Below are 20157 nucleotides of genomic sequence, written 5' to 3' on the forward strand. Positions count from 1 at the left end.
GGGGGGGGGGGGGGGGGGGGGGGGGACGGGAGTGAGGGAGGAAATGTGTGGGAGGAAGGGGAGGGAAATGGGAAACGGGGGGGGGGGGGGGGGGAGGAAGGGGGAAATGTGTGGGAGGAAGGGGAGGGAAATGGGAAACGGGGAGGAGGCGGTAATTTTTCAAATAAATAAATAAATAATTAAATCCTGCCAACCAAGCATTGGCAAAGAGGCTCAATGGCCATAGTATTCTTCAGGTGATCAAGAAACTCACCGCAGTATTTCTCAAAAGATTATTGACACTATATTTCTATGAAGACAGAGAGAATGGAACTTATATACATATCTCTTTTAGAAATCATGAAGTTATATATGCAACTAATCTTTGGGAACTTGAATTTTTAAAGGAAGTAAAATAGATATTTTGATTTTTTTATTTTTATTTTATTTTTTATTATTTAATAATAAAGTAAATTAGCTGGGTGGTGATGGTGCAAGCCTTTAATCCCAGCACTCTGGAGGCAGAGGCAGGTGGATCTCTGTGAGTTTGAGGCCAGCCTGGTCTACAAGAGCTAGTTCCAGGATAGGTTCCAAAGCTAGAGAGAAACCCTGTCTGGAAAAACTGGAAAAAAAGTAGGTAAATTATGAGGGGCTGTTCATTCTCCCTATCCTCATTTGGAATTAAATTATTAATATTTGGGACTCCACATTCCTTCTGGGCCAATATCCAAATGAAATGAAATCACTACACTTCCATGTTGACTGCAGTATTATATACTGAAGAGTCAAGATATGTTAGCAACCTATTGTTTCACTGACAGACAAATGGTTAAAACAACTGTGGTATCTATATATGTGTGACAAGTATATAAATATATACGTGTATATATGAATATATATGTATACGCACAAAAAAAAAAGGAGTGGAGGTTGTTATTCAGCCTCCAAAAAGAAGAAAAGCCTGCTATTTGCCACAAGGCACTTGACTGTGTACCACAATTCATTGTTTTCTGAAGTATATAGGCAGACTTAATTTCCCTGGAGAAAGATAGATATGTTTTTAAAATAATCTATACTTTATGAATGGGTCCAATGAACATTACTTGAAGGTAATTACGACTAAAATGAAAGATCAAAGAAGGGATCACTGTGAACAATCAAGTCTTCAAACATAAAGACAATATACTACAACCATTGCATAGTGCCCTTTGCTTTCCCATATTCATTGATAGAAATGGCAGTTTAAAACATAGATACATAATGGGACTGTTAGGTGACCACTGATGAATTTATAAAGGAAAAAAAAAATGCTCAAAATCAGTGGTTCTTAATAGGGGTCAATCTTGGCAATTGCCAGTTTTAATCATTGTGCTGCTGCTGCCATCTAGTGGACAGAGTCCAGCGATGCTGCTGAAAATGCATAGACTAGCCTTCACTACAAATTATGGTCTGAATGGCAATGATGCTGTTTGAAAACAGCTCACCAAGCAAAGTCCACTGCTGACTTTCACAGCTGACTACAGGCTTATGGAGAAACCCTTCACGTTGTGTGAGCCCACTGTATATCAAGCGTCTGCAGCCTTAGTTTCTGAAAGAGGTGTCTGGAGATTTTTGGTCTCCTTTCATGTTTACTGTAATTTCCTGTGACTAGAACTTAAGCAGTTTAGATTTTCTGTAGTTCATGTGCCTAAATTGAAGTGCTGGGCTTTTTAAAGATTGAACCTGTGCAGGTCTTGTAGGTGCTATCACAGTCTGTGTGAGTTCATATGTGCATTAGTTCTATTGTGTCTGCAAAACACTGCTTCCTTGAAGTTATCCACCACCTCTGGCTCTTACCATCTTTCTAACTGGATACAATATTTTGAACTACTTCTAAAATCTTCTTAAAACTTTGTCTTATACTGTCCATAATCTCTCTGCTTACACTAGCCATCTGTGTCTGCTGTCCAGTTTATTAATTCAAACCTTTGGCATATTACTCTATTTACAATTACAGATTAACATTTCCAGGGTCGTTGTCATATCTCAATGTGGCTGTGATGAGTTCCATCTCTTCAAGCTGTGTTTATTGTCTTTAGTATGCCTCATAAATTTTTTGCATTCAAAAGTGATATACTGTATTAAAAGTACTCCTATGAATATGTTATCAACAGTGTCATGGTAAGAAGGATTTTGTATTCTAAAGCTTGGATCTCTGTCACTGAACCCGTCTCTTGATTATGAACTTCTCCAGTCCTTCTTAGTATTATCACGCCCTCTTGGGTGAGACAGGATTTACAGAATTGACTAATGTTGGATACTCCCCTTCCTCTCTTCAGTTAGGTGTGGATCAAACTCTAGCAGCCAGGTTCTGATTAAATATGGTCTCATTAGAAGTAGGTTTTGGTATGAATAGATTTACTGACTTACTTAAAAATAGTTATTCTTGTCCTTGGACTTCCCACAGGGCAGAGAACCCTGATTGCTCTTTGGGCTGACAAGTGAGGGGGACTTGATTGGGGGAGGGGGAGGGAAAGGGGAGGCGGCGGTGGGGAAGAGACAGAAATCTTTAATTAATAAAAAAAATAGTTATTCTTTCATTTCCTTTGTAGCAAGAATGAAGGTCTTTTTCTCCACGGTTCAGCTACTGTGATGCTCCAACATAACAGAATACTCACACTTAGTCATTCTAAATCTAATATTCTAAGTTATAATTAGTCATAAAATTGCAAATCAATATTTTAAAATTAATCATTTCTTCTTTGGTTAATTCTAATTTCCATTTACAATGTTCCGCTTTTTAACTATATTCTACTTAGTGAAATTAAACATTCTTTTAACTAAAAAAATCCTTAAAAAGGAGTTGCTTTGGTAATACACAATAATAAACTTTCTATACATTTGACAGCAAAGGTGAATTGCAAAAAAGGTAACAGGGGCTTAATTGTAATATAATTTAGAGTTTTTATAGGAGAGGGAACAGTAGAAAGCAAATGATTTTGTATTGCTTCAATTTACCACCCACCCAAGAGTTCTTGTATTTTGTGAAACTGAAAGGCAATCCCACACTGACCTTGGATTCGTCTAAGCCAAGCTTCTTTATCGACATCCTGACATAATCCAGAAAGGAAGAGCATTTGGAATAAATTTTGCCAACGTGTCGATCACTGCAAAACAAAAGCGAATCTCTTTTAAGTTTTTCCAATTTAAAGTATAGATGGTTTTCAATTTCAACATGCAGTATTTTAAAATATCATATATATACATATATATGGCACAAACTCCAGATGTGATAAAAATGAAGAAATACTTTTGTGATGTTTGTACGTGGCATTATATTTAGGATCTGCTCCTGAGAATTCTTGGAATACACAGCAGTGGAAGACAATACCATGTAAGAGACATTTCAAATTTATACTATTAAAAATCTCAAGTTTAACAAGGAATAGGCCCTCAAAAGTTTCCACTGTGCTCAAAACACATTTTCCTTTTATTGCTGTTATATTATACTGCAGAGTTTATTGCAACATGTTCTAACCGGAGCAATATTTCAGCGGCCATTCAAAGAGAACTACTGAGCACTAACAGCCAACTGGAGTCTGACCATCATTTATGCCTTGCAGATTTTCATTATAATTTAAACAAAGTATCATGAAATAGTTTTCAATTTAGATAATACTATGCTAGATTATCACATCTCTTGATTTGGGCCACAACTTAAGCATAAAGGAAAAATCAGAGGCATGAGAAAATCAGTACCTACATGTTATTGAAAGTGATAAATTAGGCCCAAGATTGGTATAGCTGGGTCTTCAGAAAATTGGGTTGATTCCCAATCTTCTGAGAAACCACCATACTAATTTCCAAAGTGGCTGTACAAGAACATCACGCTTATGATTAGACATTATACTCTACCCTTCTACCTGTGCAGTGGATCCTTCAGTTACACTTCAACACAGCAGCTTCAATTCTATTTACTATGTCATATTACTGTAATCCCAAATATTTTCTGAAGTCTTTTTTTATTACTGTTTGAGAATTTTATAGATGTATCCATGCCTATGATGCTTTGGCTAAATCCACCCCTATTTCTTCCTAATTACTTACTCCCTTACCCCCTCTAACACCCCATCACCTTTCTCCCCAGTCTCCATCAACTGATAATAATTCTTGAGCCAGGTAGGAGTGAGATTCCATGACCTTCCCCCCTCACCTCATTCATACTAATAATTTAGCTACCTTGATGTATTATGCACACAGTCACAGCCTTATGTGTTCAATGACCCTCTAATGTCTGGCAAATATGACTTTACTACAGAAGTCTACTACCCCTGGCTTTTATAATTTTTTCACCCTCTCTTCTGAAATGCTTTCTGAGCCTTAGGGTGAGGAGGAATGATACAGAAGTCTCATTTAGAGCTAAGCACCCCACAGTCTCTTATTCTCGGCATCTACTGCAAAAAGCGCTTCTCTGATAAGGTTTGAGGGATGTTCTAATCTATGGGTATAAAGATAAGAACAGAGGAGGCGGTGTATTCCTATGTCCAGTTAGCAGAATAATAGTATTAGGTCATACCCTAGGGCCATGACCTAGCCAGTTATGGGATGTTTGCTCAGCTAACAATACTAAACAATGTATTCTACCTTGTGGCATTGGTTTTTAAAATTTATTTAAATAACATTTTTTCATTCATTTTACATACTGACCACAGTCTCCCCTCCCTCCCTCCTCTCCTCTCAGGCCCCCCTTTTCCATCCCTAATCCCATTCCATTCCTCCTTTGTCTCCATTCAGAAGAGGCAGGCCTCCTTCCATGGGCTTGAACAAAGCATGGTGCATCAAGTTGAGGCAGAAACTAGCTCCTCTTCTTGCCACAAGGCTGGGCAAGGTAACCCGGCATGAAGAACAGGTTCCCCAAAGTCAGTTATAGGTCCTGATCTCACTGCTAGGAGCCTTACAAAGAGACCAAGCGCAACAGGATTCTTCTCAGAACACACTTTATTGGATCACTTACACTTGAGGTTGTAGAGAGGCAAAAGACCCCGACCCCGTGAAGCAGAAGAATATATACGGTGCCAGACAAAGCCCTGACGTGTCATCAACCCAATGGCTCAGGCCAGAATGGAGTGATCCTGCTAAATTATGATTGGCCAGATCTGATGGCCAGATCGAAAGACTCCCCGCGCTGGGGGGAGCTCGCGCGCATGCGCACAAGTTGTCTATCAAGTTTGACGTGGAACAGCAAACGGCGCCCAGGCTCCGTGCCCACGACATGACAGCGCCATGGCGCGCGCGCTACAGGTCCAGAGTCCATGAGCTCCCATGAGCTCAGGTCAGACGTCTGTATGAATTTCCCCATCATGAACTCCCTGGCTCTTAGAATCCCTCCTCCCTATATTCAGCAAGACACCCGAGCTCAGCACAGTGCTTGTCTGTGGAACTCTGCCTCTGTTTTCATCAGTTACTGGATAGAGAATCTCTGATGACAATTAGGGGAGTCTTAGCTGAGGTTAACCTTGTGGATTCCTGGAGGTTTCCATGGAGCCAGGTTTCTCCCTAACTCTGAAATGCCTCCCTCCCATCGAGACATCTCTTTTATTACTCTTCCCCCTCCATGTTCAGCCCCCAACCCACCTCTGGCTTCCTCTGCTTGCTACCTCAAGTTTCCATTCCTCCTTCCCCACTTATCTGCCTCCAGTTTGCTCTTAGTCATCAGGGAAATGCAAATCAAAGCAATTCTGAGATATCCTCTTACACCTGTCAGAATGGCTAAGATCAAAACCACTGAAAACAGATTAAGTTTGAGAGGATGTGGAGTAAGGGGAACACTCATTGACTGAAGGTGGTAGTGCAAACTTGTACAGTCACTTTAGAAATCGGTATGGTGGTTTCTCAGAAAATTGGGAATCAACCTACTCAATTTTCTGAAGACCCAGCAATACCAATCTTGGGCATATACCCAAAGTGATGTGGGAGTGTCATATATCAATCTGTTGATTTCATTGGCTGAGCAATAAAGAAACTGCTTGGCCCTGATAGGTTAAAGCATTGGTGGGAGGAATAAACAGAATAGGATCTGGGCGGAAGAGGAAGTGAGGTCAGACTCTGCTCTGCTTCCGGAGAGATGCCATGCTCAGCCCTCCCAGGTAGACGCAATAGCTCTGCGCTCTGAGGCAGACGCATGAAGCTCAGATCCATGATGGACGGAGGCTAGAATCTTCCCGGTAAGCGCACCTTGGGGTGCTTACATACATCATTAGAAATGGGCTAGTCCAGGTGCGAGAATTAGCCTGTGAGGGCTAGAGTTCATGGGCCAAGCAGTTCTTAAATGAATAAAGTTTGTGTGTTGTTATTTCGGGCATGAGCTAGCCAAGCGGCTGGGGTATTGGGGACGCAGCCCCGCCGCTCCTTATTACAACACCAAAGGAAGCTCAATCATACCACAAGGATACTTTCTTGCCTATGTTCATAACAGCATTATTCATAATAGCCAGAACCTAGAAACAACCTAGATGTCCCTCACCTGAAGAATGGATGAGGAAAGTGTGAGTATTACTCAGCTGTAAAAAACAATGCCCTCATGAAATTTGCAAGTAAATGGATGAAACTAGAAAAAAAAATCATTCTGAGTGTGGCATTGGTTTTAAATTCAGTCAGAATGTTGCTGGTTAGACCCACAGCATCTGTGCCATTATTTTATCAGTGGACATAATTTGCCAGAACAGTAGTTATCACAGCTTCCAGGGTAGACATGAGACTTTTAATGAATTTTCTTTGTTCTTAGTTCACACAGAACCATGGAAATTAGCTAGCAAGGACAGAGCTCCCAGCTGACTATCAGCTTGATTTTTTCATATCCTATGACTCAAGTATGTGGTAACTTTAAAAAATAGAACATTTCTACCAAGGTCTGGAAGGTAAGCAAAACAAATGGTAATAGCTTGTAAGGTTTTTTTTTTTTTTTTTTTTTTTTTTTTTTTTTTTTTTTTTTTTTTTTTTTTTTTTTGGGGGGAAGGCCCTATAGTAACCCTTTGGCCAATAATTCTGACACTGATCTTATTTAATAGACTGTGGTATCTGGGAGAGAGATAAGCCCGTGTTTCACCATTTAAACTTTTATATATAAATGCACTTTTGGAAGCTTCTACTGTAGGTTTTATGAGGCATTTTCAAAGGTCTTCCATGTCAGTCATCCCTCCCCATACTCCTTCTCGCCCATCTCCCACCCCATTTGACCCTTTCCATCCCATTAATCCTCTTTCCCCATCATACCACCAATGTTCTACCACCTAGGCTTGAAATCTTTCTTCATTTCTGTTTACATGTTTTTAGAACCAATTTGTTACTTATCTGCCCTGAAAGTTGTGAATACTCTATCTCTCTGGCTTCATTAAGAAGAAAAGCCACTCCTGAATTCATAGTTTGGATTTGTGTATGTGGTTTATTTAAGTATGTGTGCATATGTGCATTTATGTTTGTGGGTGTGTGTTGCAAGGCATAAAGGGCTTTTTTTTTTTACACCTATAACTCTTTTCCTTCCCACTTTATTTTTTTCAGACAGGGTCTCTCGCTAACCTAGAGCTCAACGTCTTGGTGAGAATGGCTAAACAGCAAGTTTCAGGGCTCTTGCTTTGCCACTCTGCTCTAGGCCTGTGCTGGTTTTTATTATAGGTGTGGTTGTATTTGGGTGTATGAGATCCGAACTCAGGTCCTGAAGCTTGTGCAGGAAGCATTTTATCCACTGAGTCATATCCTAAGCTGATGGATTATTTCTGCATTTTATGGAAACATTTTATTAACTTTTATATTCACTATTTATGTCTGTTATTCTTTTAAATTTTTAAATTTTATTTTCTCTCTTTGAGAATTTCATGCATGTTTCAATCATAATCATCTCCTCACTAACTCTTCCTAGATTCATCTGCCTTCCCCACCCACCCAATTTTCTTTTCACCCATTAAGTTCAATTGATCCATCCCACATATTCTAGGATATGTGGGTTTCCACTAGTATGAGGTCAACTTTCCAGGTGTTAGCATCTTAAAGAAAACTAAATCTCTGCTAGTAGCTATCAGCTGCCAAGAGCTGCTCTGCTAGGAGTTGGCTAAGTAACATCTAAGAAGCAGAATTAGATGCCACTACAGGTTGCAGTCAGGACATAAGTACTGGCACACTGTTTTCATCCCTGGGTTTTATATTTGAGGTGGCTTAAAAATAAGAGAAACGTTTTCAATTTTGATCTGTTCATGTCTTCCTTTTCCTTTTTAGAGTATACTTTTAAATGTTCCAAAATCTAACAGCTTACTTATTCTAACAGCACACTACTTTTAGGATGTTATATAATAATTATTGCATAAGACATTTGAGATCTTTTATTTATCTGTATTATTATTTATCTTTAGCAATAACAGGAAGAAACCATGAGACAAAAAGAACAAGCAAGGTGAGTGGTTGGGTCAGTCCTGCTCACTGAGTGAATGAGAGAGCTATTCGGCCCTTACTGAGCTCTCCAACACTGTGTTGTGACAGTCTCACTGTCAACACTGGCACTTTAACAGCTTTTTAGAGCACACTTTCTTTTAACTATAAACACTAGTCTTAGAACATTTATTCCATTTTCAAGCCTTGTCCTTGGAAGCCCAAACCCCTTTCAGATCCTACCTCAGACACCGCTTCCTCTGACCCCCACACAGGTGCCATGGCACACGCATAGAGTCCCTCAAACTTTGAGTCAAATAAGCAAAAACATAAATGCAACAGTTTCCTTTTTTAAAATTCATGCTGTAAAACCCAAAATGTTCAAGGGATTGTGTCGATACCTCAGTTGGTAAAGTACCTGGTGTTCAAGGATGAGGATCTGCGTTCGGATCCCTAGACCTGAGGTAACTACCTAGGCTGGTACCTTTAAACCCAACTCTGTTGCGTTGGAGAGGTGATATAGATAGATAGGCAGATCCCTGAAGCTTGGCCAACCAGCCTAGACAAATCATGAACTTCAGGTTAAGTGAAAAAACCTGTCTCAAAAGTTATCAAGGGAAGACCAGATATTAACCCCTGGCCTTTGTGTGTGCCTGTATGCACTTGTGCTCACAAGGCAGGCATATACGTCAAACACACACACACACACACACACACACACACACACACACACGTTCAATTTTTTATCTCTGAAAAAGAAAAACACAAGCAAGTAAACAGCAATACAAAAATACAACCCTCTCCTCTGACCCACAATTCCAAAATTATTTACAATATGGTATATGGTACAAGAACATAAAAACAGAGAAGAGTTGATTTCTAATGTGTATTTAAATTATATGAATGAAAGTAATACTTGTATGGCATATTACATATACCATGGTATAGTATTTAAAGTAATACAAAATATTTTACACAAGTATTTTGTAATATACAGACAAATAATATCCAAAAGAAGCTGTCAAAACTACAGGCTTCTAGACATATGGTAAAGCTATAAAGGACAGCAAGGACCAGTCAAACCAATGAAAAGGTGTTGAACAAAACTTGCAAGATTGAAAACATGCCTGTATTTACTAATGTGAACAGTCCATTTAATAAGAATCTTAGTACCTTACAGTTGTTCACAAGTACATACAACATTAAAAAATCACAAGAACTTTATTTTACTGTTAATTTCTTTGGCTTTTTGATAGGCAAATACTGAATTAAATACCAATGGATGCTCTCAGAGGGTCAGAATAATTCCTTTGTTGAATGCGTTTGTATATGTTTTTCAGAGTTTGTTTCACAAAACACCAAGAATATGAGTGTATATATTTTGAGAGATGGTTTCAATCAACCATATTAGAACGTATTAGAAAACTAATAAACACTACGTTTCACGCATTGTTTTGAGCAGTGACAACCTTTCAAAGTACCCATTTAAGGTAATTATCATCCATCTCAATTTACAAACAGGAAAATGGGGTTGGGGAGGGGGAGTGGCTCAGAAGCACTCAAGACCTCACTGTCATAACACTGAGAACAGGGGTGGTGCCTGAGGCAGGCAGCTCAAGAGCTCATGATCTTTTTTTCCTTTATCATCATATTCTTGAGACAGAGTCCCACAGAGTTGCCCAAATTAGTTATGAAATGGCAATCTTCTTGCATCCGTCACCTCACAATGCTTTTACTTGTAATGGTGACTCTGCTGTCTCTCAGTCAGTAGTTTATCCAGTCTTTAAAATATGAGTGTGCAATAGGAATTGGGGCAGGGCAACAGCAGAAGCAGCACTCACTTATACTGAGAACCCTTCACAATCAAAATGCTTTTACAGCACCACTTTGGAACAACTATCTGGAGAACATCGATACGCATTGATCAAAGTCTCATTTGTCCTTTTCCAAAAGCTTTTAAAAACACTCATGGGTTTCTAGCCCAGGCCAGCGATGCCCCACGCCACGCAGCTGGGGCAGGTGGAACTCAACTGATTGCAGCCAAACCTTTCTAGCCCACGCCCTCGAAAGGACTCCAGCAACATCTCTGCACCAACCACAAGCCCGCCTGGCATCCAGCGCAGCGGTTGGGCTCTATTTGATCTCTTTGTGATGAGGAAGTATGGCCCTTCCCAGAGCCATGATGGTCTAAGCGGGACAAGGAGACCCATAAGGGCCCGCGCTCTCAGGAGAAATCACTGGCCCACCTGGCACCTTGCCACAGCAGGCAGATAGACATTACTAGGGTGAGCAAATGTATGGCGTGCTATGGAAGACAGAATCGTTCGTGTCCTGTGAACAGAGGAGTATCTGACGAGGCGAAAGAAGTGAGGAACGGGTTGAGGTGGTGTGGAAGTACCGACCCTGAGGGCAGGAAAGCAGGAGAACTGGCCCCACCTGTTGGTCATCACTACAAAGACTGAGCTAGCTGGGCAGTGCTCAAGAGTTCACCATGGTGGTGAGGATGAGGAAGGGCTGATGGGCTGATTAATCCTGCAACAACCTAGGGTTGCAAGAACCAGGATTATAAAGTGGCTCACTCCAACATCCACCCCATCCATGACCTGCTGGGGCATGTGAAGGGGTTGGTCCTGCACACCTAAAGTTGCAGGATCTGCATGACACAGAGCAACAATAGGATAGCTCAGAGTCCCAGGGAGGGCCCAGCATTGTTAGTATAGCAGAAACCAGAGGCCTCGAGCCGGACCAATGACTCTTTACAATTAACATTTACAAGTAAAGATATATTGACAAAAGGGTTTACTGTGTGACTCACTGTGTCACACGACAGCTTCCAAGATGAGATTTTCCTTTTTCTTTTTTCCTTTTAAATTTCATTTTATTTGTTTGTTTGTTGGTGGGAGGTTGCCAGGGCAGAGAGAGGGTGAATATGAAGGGATGGGGAAATGAATGGGATTGAGATGCATGATGTGAAAGACATGAGGAACAAATACAAAGTTAAAAAAAAATGCTGTTGGGGAAGGTTATCAGGTCCCATCATTTGTACAAAAGAAAATCAAGAAAAAGCATAGTAGGAATTACGAGATGATCATCAGCATTAGTGCAACAGGAAATACCAAGGAGAAACTGGGGAGAGGAAGCAGAACCGAGAGGTAGTGAGAAATGAGTGAGGGTGACTGGAAGCCATTCTGCAAATGATGACCCCGAGTGCAGAACTGAAGGAAGGGCTGCGAGCTAGGAAAGTGTTTATGGGAGAGAATTCCAGCCAAGGACTAGCAAACGCAAAGCCCTATGTGTACCTGGCACTTTCCAGGAACACTCGGGGAATCAGTGTTTCACTAGAATAGGGCATAAGTATGCTTCAACACAGACAATAAAGCACAGACAACACAGATGCCAGGCGAAGAAAAATAGGGCTTGAGTGACTGGTATTTAGCAACACGGGGCCACTTCTCGCTTCCAAAAAGGATGGTCTGTTGAAGTGGGGTAAGCTAAAGAGAGCAGAATATAGTCAAGGGAAATAGAAAAGTGCTAGCAGTATGTAATTATTATTACTTCTTTTAAAGGGAAGTGAAACAGATAAGACCACAGTCAAGCTGGGAGATAATCAACACGGGAACAATGTGGCCCAGAGAGGACTTTTCATTTAACAGGGTATGGCCATTAAGGAATTCATGAAGAGACTGAGAGGAGAAGGAAACATCACTTTACTATGAATATCTTTAAAAGCTACTACTGACCACAGTTTAAGTACTATGGAAGGAACGAAGAGGTGAGGAGTTTAAAGGACACTAAGGTTTTCAACTACTACATGCTCTAGGGGAAAGTGGTGGCAGTAATGGGGGAGAGAATATACCAGGTAGAGAAAAGAGTTCCAAAAAAGCATCGGAGGCACCAAAATAGATACATGGGAATGCAATAAACAGCCAGGGTGCATGGGCAAGAGTGATCTTAGTGGAAAGAATATTTGTAAAAGATTAAAAGTGGCCTTGAAGGTGACAAAGAATATTTTTTGTTTGGGTATATAAAGGTGAAGAATTATTAAACATTTTCAACAAGTTAGAAAAATACAATGACTGTCTAAAGGAAAGATGATAGGAAATTAAGGGCAGATTAAAAGAGGGCCCTCAGTGAAAATAAAGCATGGTCAGCATGCTAAAGAGGAATTGTATTCTGTCTTTTAATAAAAGAGAACACAGTAGATCTAATTAAAATTCTACTCAACACAATCCAATACCACCCACATGCTTTTCCAAAACTACAACCACGAGAGTCTGGCAGCACAGAGAACTCTCCAACCAACACTTGCATGGATTTCTAGGACATGATGAAGCAGATGTACACTAAATACATAAAACAAACATGGAAAGAACAGACATGTGCAGAATCTCAGTTTCTCCAACATCATAAAAAAGCCATGATCTTTTTACATGCTAATACACATTAAGACTTTGAACATTATTTAAGAGGCCTACTTTGTAAAATCCTTAAGTTCATTTCAGATTAAAAAACAGTGCTTTTAATTTTAGCTTAATCACATATTAAGGACTAAAAGATCCGCTATAATTCTATTAGAAAGCTTTAAAGATCTGGATTATGATTTTACTATTTGGTCAGACTAAAAAAAAATCAAGATTAAATTCAGCAATTCATAATTAAAACAAAAAAGTACCTGTTTCTTATATAATTGGTTATAGTTCTTATTACAGAATAGAATAAAATGAGAAAGGCAGTAATGATACAGTTCAGTAGTAAAATGTTTGCCTAGTATGCTTGGGTTCATCCCCAATACAGCAAAAATAAGGAAATACATGAATGAGCTGTGTGCACTGCACTTTCTTGCCTCCTTTACAAGTGTTGTAAGACATTTTTACCTTGTGAGATTCTTTTTTTTTTTTGGTGCTTTATTCCCTTAGGAAATTCCCATATAAGGACTAAATATGAAATTAAATAATTATATAAAACATTGACTTTTAAGTGTATTGAATGCTAAATCAAACTATAATAAAAATGTTATACTTAGATGGTATAAGCAATTACACAGTGAGATTTACAGAATAATGTTACAGGTATTGTATAACGGGTTTTCACCCGAGGACAACTTAACTGAATCAACACAGAAAACTAAACAAAATATAAAAAAATTAAATGACAGTATTTTTCTGTCTTTTGCACTCCAAAAACATATATAACATTTCAAACAAGTAAAGCCCATGCTATGGTCTGGATGGTTCAGACAGTAAAGTACAGGTGTTGGAAGTTTGATGTCTTCATGATGGTGTGAGAGGCAGTGGGACCTTAAGAGATGGAGCATCAAGGGAGATTTTAGACACTTGGGCAGTTGTCTTTGCAAGGGATTAAGATAGGTACTATGAGACCTTCAGTTTTCACGAGAATGAGTTGTTTCAAGACTCCTTTCCAGGAAGAGCTCATGAGACCCTACTCCTAGAGCAGGAGACACTGGCAGTCGGGGCTGTGGGGCAGTGGAAGCCATTTTCTTTAGGGGTACAGCCACTGGAAAGTTAGCCATGCTCCAGGATAGAGCCCCACATCCATGCTCATGCAAGCAAACCCAACTAACCTTAGGAGTCATACACATACAAAAGGACTACTGAGTAGGAGGGGAACTTGTTGGCAAGAACAGGTAGAAGGGGCAATGGATAGGGATAAGTGAGGCCACTGAGGAGTGAGTGAATATGCATAACTGCTGAAATACATTATAGGAATGCATAAAACTACCAAAGAATTAGAAAAATGAGACTCCTTCCTACACTCTTGTACCACCTGATTCTCTCCCTTGTCTACTAGGACAGAGTCTGCTTCCTTCCCCTTCATGACTGTCTTAACTTTATTTGGTATTCATCTCTCTCATATACACTACAGAACTGGAAAATGTAGTGGTATATTATTTATATTTTGATAAATAAATCTTGCCTGAAAACCAGAGGCAAAGTTAAAGCCACGAGAGCCAGGCAATGGTGAGACATCCATTTATTCCGAGGATTTGAAAGACAGAGGCAGATGGATCTCTGTGAGTTCAAGGCCAGCCTGGGCTACTACACAAGATCAATGCAGACAGAAATCCAAGTGGTGGTAGCTCACACCTTTAATCATAGTCCTAGGGAGTCACTTTAATCCCAGCACTAGAGAGAATACAAAATGGGAGGAGAGGGAGACTTAGTCTGCTTAATTTATGGACACCCAGCCTTGGTAGAGGTAAGACTTCTCTAGTGGCTTGTCTGCTTTGCTTTTCTGGTTTTGGGGTTGAATCCCAACTTCTGTCTCTCGGTTTTTATTATTCATGCTACAGGTAAATTCTGTACTAACACATCATTATGGGATATCCATCACTGAGTCACAGTAATTTTGCAATCATTTGGAGGATTTAATTTCAATTTTTTCAAAATTTTAAGAGTTCTTCGGTATGTTTATATTTTACTAAATTCCTCATGAGTGTCTTAAATTACTTTTGCTAGGTATATTGTTAGTCATACTATTTGTTTTTCATCCTCTCTTTGGGTCATTTGGACAGAATTTCTCCATATGGTCTAGAATTTTGGTCTTCTTGCCTCGGCATCCTGATTAGCTCGGTGGTGTGTTGGATCATGCATAGTCTAGCTATGGCTGATTTTTAGTTAAGATTGCAGAGGCATGCAACAAATAAGTTTTTTTTTTAAATTTATTTATTATGTACATAATATTCTGTCTGTGTGTATATCTGCAGGCCAGAAGAGGGCACCAGACCCCATTACAGATGGTTGTGAGCCACCATGTGGTTCCTGGGAATTGAACTCAGGACCTTTGGAAGAGCAGGCAATGCTCTTAACCACTGAGCCATCTCTCCAGCCCAACAAATAAATTTTTAAATAATGTCTAGGTAAAGAATCCTATTTCTGAATATTTGACTATCATCCTAAGATCTTATGTTTAATAATTTATAGATTTCAGATTTCTTTCTGCTGCGTATATTTTATTTAAAAAGAGAAGGAAGAAAAATATATCAGATACCATGCTATTTTGGTTATGTAATAGCAAAATTTGCTTGGAAGTTTTTCCGAGGACCTCCTGGCCTTTACAATAATTTACCCTACATTATTTTGTTTTGAGATTATAATTTAGTTACATCATTTATCCCTTCCCTTTCTTTTCTCCAAACCCTCCCAATATATACTCTGTCCCTCTTTCCTTCAAGGCCATGGCCGTTTCTTTTCACTGTTACGCAGACACGTATGTATATGTATATACATATTTATTCCTAAATGTAACCTGTCCAGTCTGAGCAATATTACTTGTATGAATGTCTTAGGGGCTGACAGTTTGGTACTGGACAACCAATAAGTGTGCTCTTCCCTAGGGAGAACCACCTTTCCTGCTCCCAGCTTCCCTCAGTTGCTTATAGTTCTTTGTTTACAATTGCTTCTCTTGAAACAGATGGAGACCACTACAGAAAATCACAGTTATTTAAATCATTTAGCATTCCTTTTAGTAGGATGCATATTTGCTATTTCTATATGAAAATATCTTTATTTCATCCAGGTTTTTAAATATCTTATGCTGTAGACAATTTTTCATCCAGCACTTTGAGCATGATTTCACTTCTAAGTTTTCCTATTTAATAGAAGTTCTTTAAATTTTCATCACATTTATTTATACATGTTGTAATTGTGTGTGTGTGTGTGTGTGTGTGTGTAACTTGAGTGACCATGTGGTCCAAGGGATGGAGCTCAGGTCCTCAGGTTTAGCAGCAACACTTTTCTCCCCTCAGTAGTCTCTAGTCTAGACCATAGTTCCCTCGAAGACTTCTTCCCTCCCTCCCAGTCCTGTGTTTATTCTCACAATTCTTCTCAATATGTGTCTATAGGTTGTTTCCAAATATTGCTGAGATTTGTGCACTTTCTGCATCTACTGACTCCTGTCTTTTGTTCAGTATCTCTATCGCCTGGTTCACTATCTTCCTCAGCAGCAATGAATCCTCCTCCCTACTTTCCGTGCACCTCTAGCCTTCCTCTGGCATTCTTCATCTTTCTGTTTACTGACATTCCTTCCAGACACCATCTTCCCCAGCAGACTACTGCTTCCTGACATGCTGTGCCTTCTTCTCCCTCTTTGTCTCCTATCCCCTTCTTTCCTTTTTTTTTTTCATTTTGTAGTGGAGATCAAAATCATAGCCCAACACATGCTAGACAAGGGCTGCACTGCTGACCTATACTTCTAACTTAGTCAATTCTTTCTAAGATACTTAAAACCATCCACTTCTTTAAAAATGGTGGTCACTTCTTGTTATTTTATAACTCGACTCTAAAATGTTTTATATGTTCTATTATGTACACGCTGTTTCCCATTGTTTTTATTCAATGCTTTACTTTAACGTGGAAGATCACACAAAGCTGTAAGAAGGAGTAGGCATAGTATACCCTTTGTGTATCTTCCCACCAGGCCTCAAGCTGGCAAAGCAGATACAGAGTCTATCAGGAAGAGAGTATTTCCCCTGAGCATCACTTGTTTTGCTGTCTTACACCACACGCCTTTCTCCTCCTCCTTTCTCCCTTTCCCCGGAAATCAGCAGTATCTTACTACTCTACAGCTCTGTCATGAACACACTGGCCTGTCTACCTTGTTGTCCCCAGCACCCTGACCCCTTGTGGTGCTAAGACTTGTATATACTAGAAAAATGCTCTTCCCCTGAGCTATATTTCCACCCCCATGACATATAATAACAGAATCATACAATCTATATCCTTTTATAATTTATAATTACATTCATCCAATGTAAGTCTCCAGAGATTCAGCCAAGTTGTTGTATATATCAATATTTCATTCTGCTTTATCCAATCTCTTCAATATGAATAGAACAAATGATGTATTAGCAAGGTGCTTTAATGATGGAGGAGCCACCATCTATTCACTTCCAACTGACCGCCAAACAACGTACCACTCGCTTTAGTCTCACGGTCACATTTTCTGCTTCTAGAAACGCCCTGAGGCTGCACTATTAATCCACTGCTACAGATGGGGAAATGTACTGAAGTTAGGGACATCCCTGTTCCTCTTTGCTTTGGTCAATTCTGGGCCACACTGATTGTCCTTGAGTAATTATTAATAAACTCAATGTACTCTCTCACACAAAAACTAATTATAATTTATCCTTCATAAATTTACTCAAATATTAAAAATTCACTTAGCTAACAATATAACACAGATATTTATTTACTCATTGTTTGGCTGCTTGGTATTTCATCTCCTAGGAAAACTGTCTACCTCTAGACCCCAGCAGAATTACAAAGCAAAATTCTCATACCATTTGGTGATGCCATAATAGTCTTTAATAATATTCTGAAGAACAGCGCGATAGAAGAGTGATTCGGTAGGCAGCTGGAAAAAATGCAGATATATGTGTAAGAATAATAAATAAATAAATAAATAAATAAATAAAACCTAGAAACAAAATTAGTACTAGAGACTTGGGAACTCATAAATGTTACAAACACGACTTTGTTGTTAAGCAAAGAGTAGAATATTTTACAGTTTTTCCACTGTAAATTAAAGGATTACCCTGGGACTAACTCTTGCTGAGGAAGTAATTCTGAAACAAAACAAGAAACCGTCAAAGGAATGTCAGTAAATGGGGAAGAAAAGTTATAACTGATTAAAAAAAAATAAGCTATTGCCTCCAAATAGCTTAAGGATCAGCTAATGGGAAGAAATCAACTTTAAAGTCCATCCCCATCATCTCGGAAGTCCAGCAGAGTTGGGAAGGACGTGTGTGAAGGATATCATCATGAGGCTCTCCTAATTGATGCGGACCAGACCTAGGCTTCACACTGGGAAAGACAGTGCCTATAGGAAATGTTTTAAAACTATGTCTGAAGCATGAAAGCCCATGGCACCACACACTTGAAGAGGAGAGTTAAAAAGGACAAAGGAAACTGAAGACCCTGCTTTTAGGAAAACAATGGAGAGGTGTCTCATGAATGGTGCAAGTTTCTTTTTCAAGTTTTATTTTACTTCTTCAATTATATGCATGTGTGTGTCTGAATTCAGGCATGTGTACACGTGCCCACAGAGGCCCAGAGATGCTGAGCACCATGAAGCTAGAGTTACAGGAGGTTGTGAGCTGTCTAATATGGGCTTTGGGAACTAAACTTAAAAAATTACAAAAGTCACCAAAATGCCACTTTACCTTAAGGGACTTCTTAGACTGACAGTATAGGGATAAAGAAAAATTAATAATAGCAACAAGCTAGCATTCATGCTAGTAATTTTTACTATTTTAGAAAGAGAAAAAAGCCAGGCTGTGGTGGCACACACCTTTACTTCCAGCACTCGGGAGGCAGAGGCAGGCGGATCTCTGTGAGTTTGAGGCCAGCCTGGTCTATAAGAGCTAGTTCCAGGACAAGCACCAAAACTACAGAGAAACTATGTCTCAAAAAAACAAAGGAGGGGGGTGGCAGAAGAGAGAGAGAATATGAAATATGAGCAAAGATTAAGAAGACAAACAATAATAGATGTTTTTGAGATGTCAAATAAGATGAAATTAACTGCCAAATACCTGGTTAAGTTTTAAGAATAGACTTCAGTGGGGCAAATATTTCACTGACCCAATCTTTTCAGACTCTGTTCTCCTTTGCAGTGACAAGTTGGAATTTTAACTTACTTTCTACACATGCATGTTTGTTCTTATGTGGATGTGTATGCACATGTGCAGAGGACAAGTTCAGGTGCTTTTCCACAGCAATGGCCCATGTCTACCTTTCTTGTCAGAATGGGGTCCCTTACTGGTTGAGAGCTACCAAGTAGACTGGGCTGGCTGTCTCTGCCTCACCAGGGTTGGGATTACAAGTGCAGGCTACCATACTGCTTTGTAACATGGGGTTTGAATTCACCTTATCTGGCTTGTAAGGCAAGCACTTTATCAACTGAGTTCTCTTCCCAGCTGTTTTTTACTCTATGTTTAACCAGAATAAATATATTTAATATTTAGTTCAGCAGAAGTCAAACACTAAATAAAATTTTGTATATGTTTTAAGGCAGAAAACCTACTACCTACAAAAAGGGAACAAAATCAATTATCTTTCCCCAGTTACCCTGAGCAAATTAAAGCTTTACAGCTGTCTCCTAAGAGAAAGGGAAGAGACTTATGAGGTGCCTTCAAACGTTCACTCTTGGAATAACTAGGCTGATCACCCTGGTGAATACAGAGGGAAAGGAGAAGAGAACTTCCCAAGCAGCCTGTGCCTGACTGTTCAAGGGTTAAACTGGGCGTGGCTTAGAATTGACTTTTCTTCCTTCACAAGGAACAAAGTCACTTAACACTCTTAGTGCATTTTAAAACCAGGAAAAAACAGAGTGTGTACCCTGAGGCATGCATTATGCATGTGATGCACAGGACTTCGGCAAAGGGTAGAAGCTACAAGTCACAGTTCTGCAATTAATTTAGGGAGCTAGGCTGTATCACTAACCTCCTGTTGCAGATCATGTTCTTATATAAGGTTAAAATAACATCCAAGTCCTCAGACCGAATGAGCAAAACCTTAGAAAACTTAAAAAGCAATCCCACTAGTGGACAACAACACAAAAGGCTCCTTTCTTTCCCAGGGCCCTAGGGAACCACTAAGGTAGTGCACATTATAGAAGCTAAGGATGTCTGGTGGGAAATAGAGATTGAAATCCTAGCATTTGTTACCTTACAGTGGCCTCCTGCATATCAGAGCATAATAATGACACATAACTCACAGTCCTATGTATTTATTACCACAATTGACAAGAAGTTTGTAAACTTCT

At 39.5% G+C, this 20157-nt stretch overlaps 1 protein-coding gene across 4 annotated transcripts in view; it reads right to left on the reverse strand.

Annotated features, from left to right (window-relative positions):
* Mettl25 (methyltransferase like 25) overlaps positions 1-20157 on the reverse strand; it is a 101429-nt gene that overhangs the window by 41800 nt on the left and 39472 nt on the right. For 3 of the 4 annotated variants that reach the window (XR_007590614.1, XM_050135446.1, XM_050135447.1), the window contains exons 8-9: positions 17675-17748; positions 3032-3125 (exon numbers count right to left, since the gene is read on the reverse strand). Coding sequence is in view for 3 of the 4 variants with exons in the window: in XM_050135446.1 (XP_049991403.1) it covers positions 3032-3125; positions 17675-17748 (168 nt within the window). In the remaining variant the exon portion in view is untranslated. Of the gene's footprint in view, positions 1-110; positions 2470-3031; positions 3126-17674; positions 17749-20157 lie in introns of those variants that run through there. The other variant, XM_050135448.1, reaches the window with a different exon arrangement.

This window comes from Alexandromys fortis, unplaced genomic scaffold, assembly GCF_014885135.2.
Source record: "Alexandromys fortis isolate MF-2015 unplaced genomic scaffold, M_Fortis_MF-2015_v1.1 scaffold_24, whole genome shotgun sequence".
Classification (NCBI taxonomy): domain Eukaryota; kingdom Metazoa; phylum Chordata; class Mammalia; order Rodentia; family Cricetidae; genus Alexandromys; species Alexandromys fortis.